The sequence below is a fragment of the Enhydra lutris genome, unplaced genomic scaffold (assembly GCF_002288905.1).
Source record: "Enhydra lutris kenyoni isolate GAN:26980312 unplaced genomic scaffold, ASM228890v2 scaffoldscaffold27, whole genome shotgun sequence".
Taxonomy (NCBI): Eukaryota; Metazoa; Chordata; class Mammalia; order Carnivora; family Mustelidae; genus Enhydra; species Enhydra lutris.
The window spans coordinates 10,742,816-10,750,200 of NW_019154111.1; the positions used below are offsets into that span (position 1 = coordinate 10,742,816).

The 7,385-nt window shown below is 56.3% G+C and overlaps 1 protein-coding gene across 5 annotated transcripts in view; it reads left to right on the forward strand.

Moving 5' to 3' along the window:
- LOC111151968 (plexin A4) overlaps positions 1-3,323 on the forward strand; it is a 352,303-nt gene extending 348,980 nt beyond the window's left edge. For all 5 annotated transcript variants that reach the window (XM_022510220.1, XM_022510218.1, XM_022510219.1 and 2 more), the window contains 2 exons: positions 1,116-1,266; positions 3,151-3,323. In XM_022510220.1, coding sequence (XP_022365928.1) covers positions 1,116-1,266; positions 3,151-3,246 — 247 coding nt within the window. In that variant the 3' untranslated portion in view covers positions 3,247-3,323. The remainder of the gene's footprint in view (positions 1-1,115; positions 1,267-3,150) is intronic.
- Positions 3,324-7,385: the final 4,062 nt, after the last annotated feature.

Here is a 7,385-nt window from a genome sequence, read left to right on the forward strand (position 1 = left end):
GTCGGCTTGTCACCCGACTCCTGGGCAGGGATGGGGGGAGGCAGGGGGACAGCACAGGACTTCTGCATTCACGGTGGGTGCCCCGAGGGACCCGGGCTGGGAGTGACACAAGGCCAAGGGGCCAGGGGTGAGTCTCTGAGGATGCGCCTACCCTCGCCTGATCAAGCCCTGGGTTCAGGGAACTCCAGAGGCTTGTCCTGGGCACCTGCGCGGACACAGGGGAGCCAGGGCCTCGCCTAAAACTCGCGCCCCGGACGCTTCACTTGCCTCAGCCTAGCCCCGTCCCCGGCGACCGTCCCAGGCTCTGTTCCCTCCTCTGTTCCAGCTTCTCAGGCTTGCTTTCCCCAGCTCTGAAGCCCTAGGCATTCAGCGCAGGCTGAGCTGGGGTGACCAGCACTCCTGGGGTGCCCCCCAATGCCGTGACGTCCCCCTGTTTTTGTGGGTTCCTGGCCCCTTTCACATGGCCCACAGCCAGCCAGCACGTGGGGAGGGGGCCATGGCCATCTTTGGGGGCTCCGGGGCCCTTCCGTTCCTCATTAGGAAACTGCGCGGCTCCCCTCTGGCGGAGGAGTTGGGGTTTGCTGCATAAAATGTCAAATTGCACAAATTAAAAATGTAAATGCTGGCATCTAATTAACCAGTTGACAGCGGTGCACAGCTGCGAGTGACAGCGACTGATTGCCTTCTGCCAGCCTCTCCCCAAGCAGCCCCAGCGCCGCCCTCCTCCCGGCTGACCCCAAGGGAGGGGAGGGCATCGAGGTACAGCAACTGCGTGGAAGAGCCTTCGGGCCCTGTGGAAGGCAGCATTTGCATCTGTGGGAGGAGGGGTCAGAAGGACAGAGACGGACTGGACGCTCTTCGGTAGCTGAGAACAAGGCCAACGCAGGGGACAGCTCCTCCATACTCCCTTCCCTCTGTGCCCCCTCTACCCAGAGCTGCTGAAAGCTCTCCCGGGCCAGCCCCAGAAGCGCAGGTGGGAGAGAGCTCCCCGTGGTCCCCCGGGGACCATGCCGTGCCATCCACTGGCCCCAAACATCGTGCTGGGAGCTCCCATCTCTCCTCTACTCTCTCTGCATGGCTCCAGCTCCTTTCTTCCCCTCTCCCTCCCCTGGCAGGTACTACTCGGACATCGGGAAGATGCCGGCCATCAGCGACCAGGACATGAATGCGTACCTGGCGGAGCAGTCCCGGATGCACATGAATGAATTCAACGCCATGAGCGCGCTCTCGGAGATCTTCTCCTACGTGGGCAAGTACAGCGAGGAGGTGAGCCTGCTCGGTCCCTGTTGGGAAGGACGGGCTGCAGAAAGACATCTCCCCGCCTGTAGCAGCCTCTGTGCACAAGAGCACCAGGCATGAACCCCAGACAACTCCCCACCGCTGCTGGCGAAACTCCCTGCCACCTTGGACTTGGGGGCTGTGCTCTGTAGAACGGGGACTGTAGAAGTGTCCCAGTCTGTTAATTCCGCCTTAATCCCTAGTCTCAGTTATTTAGAGAAAGTATCTGTTTCTTTCTTTTTCAAATTCTTATTTCTTCCCTGCTTGTCCCTCTCTTTTATTTTTCCCTTTTCTCTCTCTGATCTAGTTCTCTTCAAATAAGCAGTTTCCCCCTCCCATGGCAGGCTGTAAGGCATGGTGGGGTGGGAGAAGAGGGGACCAGGGAGGGGAGGGGAGGATCGCAACAGATACAGAACAGAGCAGAATGGGATCTATTTACCTGCCATGTTCCCAGGTGGAAAGCCTCCCCTGGGGTCATGGCCAAGGCAGACAATGCCTTCTTCCTGGCCAGTAGGGAGGTGCTTATGGGAGGTCTCTTTGTCACGCAGATTAAGCCCAAGTGGGTTCAGAACATAGGCTCCCCACGTCTGAGCAGCAGCATAACCTCTTCTCCTTGAGTGCAAGGTAGTAACAGGAGCCGAAGCCAGAGCCTCTGTTTCTCTGCCTCCTCCTGACTCATCACTGAGAGTCTAGGAGCCCCCAGCTAAGGAAGGAGCCCCAGCCGGCCAGCAGCAGCGTCATGCTGCAAACCTCAGGGGAGGGGGAAGCCAGCTGTGGCTTCCTTGGGGTTGGGGGGCCCGAGACACCAGCCTGCGGGCCAGTGCTGGTCCAGGGCCAGGTTTTCCCTGTCCGTGGCCACATGAGAGAAGTAAGGACGACATGGAATGTGCCAGCACGGGGTAATGGCCTCGTCTTGGAAGCACTGCCCTTTAGTCTATAAGGACACTCGTCTACCCTTGAAAATGTCCCTTCTTCATGAAATGTTGGTGCCAGTAACTGGTGGTTCTTGGCCAGTGAAGAAGTCGGCAACTCCATCTTGGTCTCCCCAGTTAAATACCTGTGAAGCGGGCCAGCAAACCCAAAGCTCGCACAGCCTCCTCTCGAGCCTTCAGCCTCCTCTTTGCCTCCCGGTCACCTACCTAGAAACTGGCAGGTCTGTTACTCAGTCCCACATCGCCAGAGTCTGAATCAAATTCTCATCCCTTTTCCCTCACGTCCTCACCGTCATTGTCCTCCACCAACCATCTGATCTCAGAAAAGGCTCTGGCAGACATGATCACTGATGATCACTCAGATGTGATCACCGCTGATGACCAGGAAAACATGAGCTAGAACTCTCGGAGGGGTATTTGTTCATTAACGTGCAAGCGAAGCCAAATGGCTTTCTCAGTGTGGGCTCTCGGGGAGCTGTTGGGGGAAGATAATCCGTTGTAGGAAGGAGGGGTGGAATTTCTTAGTATCTGTGAGACCACATTCCCCAGAGACCCAGGGTGCCACCCTTCACATGGGGGCAGGACTGTGTGCTTGCTCACCCTGGGGGGCCCAGCACATTGTTGCATGGGGGTGTCTGCCCACGGCCAGCTGCCAAACATGGGCAGCAGAGGGCACACATTTAATCAGACATGCTGAGGTGGGTGCAACCCCTGTGCACATCAACCCCAGGGTACCCACATGCCGCACCTCACACCTGAACGCCCCCACGCCTCTCCACCAGTAGGCCAGGCTGCCCGCGGAGCCAGTGGCTTCATGTGTACATCTTTGTGTGCATGTGGCTTCCACAGCCCGGCCACACTCGCCCTGTGTGTGCACGCCCTAAGAACAGAGACCCGTATGCACAAACCAGTAACCTCCCCGTTCTCCGCCCTTCCACAGATCCTCGGACCTCTGGACCACGACGACCAGTGCGGAAAGCAGAAACTGGCCTACAAACTAGAACAAGTCATAACCCTCATGAGCTTAGACAGCTGAGAACCGTCCTTCCAGGGCCCCTGGGGGGAGGGACACACCAAGCCGTGCCTCAGTCTAGATTATCATCTTTACCAAGTGCAAGTTCCAACTGGCGTCAGCAGCATCCCCTGAGCAGCGCTGTCTTTCTCCGCCTCTTTCTGTCTCTCCCTCCTCCCTGCCTCTCTTCTCTCTCTGGGGCTCTGCCAGGGTGATCGAACCAGGCCACCGCCCCTCAGCAAGTCCCAGAGGGCCAGGCTCACACAGGGACCCGGCCAGAAGATGACAGAGGGGCTCTCTTTCCCGGCTGACCGCAGACATCAGCAGCAGGGCCCGAGAACGGAGGACAAGCCACGGAGAGAGGATGCTCCTCCACCTCCCACACTGGGCCGAACCTTGGTCCAGGGAAGAGGCAATGAGCTCAGTATTATCTTCATTGAGAAGACTCACCTGGCTCTCTTCTGTCCCCCGTTTCCATCTCCAAGGGGATCCACCAGGGTGTGGTCCCGTTGCAAGTGTGAGAAGAAAGGCCACAGCTCCTGCACATGGCGGATGGGGGCTGGGAGAGGGGAGTTGGGAGGTGTTTTTCGAGCCGCCTCTCACCTGTTGGGTTGGCATCCAGAGGCCACCTTTTCCCCCTGCGGTCTTCTTGGAGTCCTTCCAAGTGCTCCTTGGGACCTGCCTGCTCCAACCCCTCCCCAGCCTGTGGAAAGCCAGACAGGAGACACAGCAGTTACATGCCACCACAGACACCCTCCTGACCTTCTAGTCTGGCTCTGAGCAGCAGAAACGTCCCACAGAAAGGGAGAAATGGAAAGAGAGTCGCACCCACCCTGGAAGCAGAATGTGTTGTTTTCCACTCACCCCCAAATGCAAATGAAGCACGTCCACAGTCCTAGGCCTCATCCATTGCCAGATCCTCGATGCTGTCTAGAGAAAGTTCCGGCATCCTCCTCGGTCAGCGCTCATCTAGGGTCAGTGGAAAACGCAGAGTACATCCAGGAGATCCTACCTCCGGCCGCCGTCACTGGCTCCATCCCCAGCACCCCTCCTGAGAACTCTATAGAAGGCTGGGGCAGACAGCCGAGCCCCTGTCCCCCTGCAGAGCCCTATGCCATTGCTATGCAGATGACCTTGTCACTGGACTCTCCAGACCTCCTTGGCAATGACTCCTTAACCATCTGCTGCCTCTTTAGTAACACTGCCTTTGCCTCACCTCCTCCCCAGTCATCGCAGAGAGAACCACACTCAAGCCCAGCCCCACGAGACAAACCAAAATGCCAGCCACACTCAGCCCCCAGCTCGCCATGTCTGGGAGGGACCAAGGACTCAAGCTGAAGGACCTAGCTCACAACGTAAGAAGAGACATACAGCGGACCTCGGCTCCAGCATCTGTCTCTCCACCTGTCCTTCCATCTCTGGATCTCTCATTTCAGGCAAATGTGCGCTCAGACATGGGTGAGCAGGGCTGTGGTAAGAGACAGTCTCATGGAAGGTCACGGAAACCTGAATCCTGAAGGGACCTTAGTTGCCACCTGGCCCAGTTTCCCACCCTAAGCGGGATTCTCTCCTGGCAGCTCTGGTGGCTAATCGTCCATGGCTCTGGGAGACAAGAAGAAGCATCGTCCAAGGTGTGGTTGAGAGAGAGGGTTCCGGTCTTGCCTTCACTCCCTGAGCATCAGACATCCATCCCTGTCGTCCTGTCCAAGTGAGCCCCAATTGGAACGGGGAAGGAACCACTCCGTTTCCAGCAAAGCCCATGGAACACCCTATACTTTTAGGAACCTGGCCCCTTTGGATAGGAGTATGTGTGTGTGTGAGCTTGCATGCACATGTGCATATGAGTGTGTGTGTGTGCACACGCACGTGCGCCCCAGGAGCAGGCAGAGAGCTCAAAAGGATTTTTAGTCCTGTGGAGGGGACCCTCTAGTGATTCCCTTCTCCTCCCTTGCTCATTGATTCTACAGCTTCAGGACATGTCAACACTAGCTTTCTGTGCTAAGTGCAGGTCGGGGGAAGGAGAGTCACCTGTTCGCAGGAAACCAGGGTGCTCCGTGGCCGCAGGAGGCCTGGACTCGACTAGAGGCCGGGTGGAAGGTGACCCACACCAGAGCAGCACGTGGCATCAAGGAGAGGACAGAGGGGACAAAACTCCAGTAGCCTAGCCTCAGAAAGAGGAGAATGGGGAAAAGATACACATCGAGGGGGAAAAATAACCAAAGGTTTTGGTAAATGAAGTGCCAGGTGAAGAAGCACGGGCTTTCTACCCTTGACCGGTTTATTTCCAACCGAGAAGCCACGGCCCCGACCAGAGAGGAAGCACGTGGCAGGCGGAGGCACCACGGCCACTAAGAGATATTTGCACACGTGAGGGGTTGGGTTGGACAGAGACACAAACATATTTAACACAGATTCGCTGAGTGGAAGCTGAGTGTGTGTGTGTGTGTGTGTGTGTGTGAGAGAGAGAGAGAGAGAGCGAGCGCATGTGTGAGTGAGTGTGTGTGATTTATTTTTTAAGTTTTGCACAGTTAGAAAAAATGAACAGGCAGAAAAGAAGACTGTTATCATGGTTCTGCTGAAGCTTTTATTTTTTACCGGATTATTATTATTATTGTTATTGTTCCTTTTTCGGTACAGAACCACCCCACCCCCCGCCCTGCCCCTGCCCCGTTTTGTCTTAAGAGAAACTTCAGACACCTCAGAGAGACCTCAACGTCAGGAAGAAAGAGGAGAGGACAGTCTCCTGCTTTCTTTTCTCCTGGAGGATGGGCTGGGGCAGATTTTACTTTAATTGCTAGGGTAGGGGGGTGGTCGCTGCTGGCTTTTTCTTTCTTTCTTTCTTTATTTTCCCCGAAGTCTCTGAGGCCTGCTTGGGCTGGAGAAACAGGATAGAATCACCCAGAGCTGCAACCCGCCTTGCCCCACCAAAAATTCTCTTTCCTTTCTCCTTTCATTTTCCATTTTTTCCATTTGGATTCTTGGTACACGTGTGATTCAAAGTAATCAGAAAGCTGTCTTTCACTCCCCGTGTTCTTTCCAAAACTCCCCTTGGGATCCCGGTCTCCTCCTGGCAGGCCAGAGACCCCGAGAGCTGCCCCGAGGGGTATGGGGGCCACCACACAGCAGAGAAGGGAGCTGGGCAAACTGGTCCTGGGGGAGGGAGGTCCCCTCAAGGCCTCCCTCCCCCATGGCAGCAGATTTGCCGGGTGATAACTCTGTTTAAGGTGGAATCTTTATTTAACTTCTTGAGTCCCTGGAAGAGAGGAAGAGAGAAAAGGCCCATCTCCTCTCACCTGCCCCTTCAACCGCCTCCTGCACCCTCTAGCCTTTGAGACCATCAGGCTCCAAATGGCGCTGGGAGATCACACAGAGTAACTGACCTAGGTTACAGGGGAATTTTGAATGTAGGAGAGAGATGGGCTGAAACCGGGGTGGTGGGAGAGAGGGAGCTTTACAGGGTCCTGAATGTAAAAGGACGGACGGAGAGAAGCTGAGACAGATGGCTTCAGGTGGGTCATTGCTCTCGGGGAGCACAAGTCTCCCCACGTGTGGGCTTTGTCGTTCTTCGTCCTTCCACATAAGGGGAGACCCCAATATTTCTTAGTAACAGCAAAGAGTGCCAATAAGTGAATAAGTGAAGTTGGCTACTGTGTCAGTTAATTCCTCAGGAAAATACTTTTTCTTGCCTTCTTTCAGTGTGGTTTTAATTTGGGGGCAGAGGACTGCCTGAGTGTGTCTCCAGGCCAGGGTAGGGTCATACCCCAGAGCAACACGCACACCCAGAGTCAGCCCTAGAGCCTCCCTCTTGTAAGCCCATTGGCCGGGCGTGAGCAGGGCTGTGGTCTGGGAGGGAGGTCATTGTCGATGATCCCAAAGAGAGCAGACTATCCAGGACTGTGCCAGGCAGGGGCGGGAGTCCACTCAGGCCTGGGTCTCTCCCCCCAGCCCTAGGCGAATGTCGAGGTACTGTCCCAGCACCCCCTCTCCCCCAACTCGAGATCCTTGTGCTTGTGTTCCCCTTGCATGTCTGGCTTCTGAGAGCGTCTCTCCCCTGCAGAGGTGAGTGTGCCCCGTCGTTCCCCTCGTCCCCCTCGCCTGCAGCTGCTCGCGGAGCCTCTGCGCCAAGGCTGCGTATTTCCTGGTACGGGAGCCTCACACCTCAC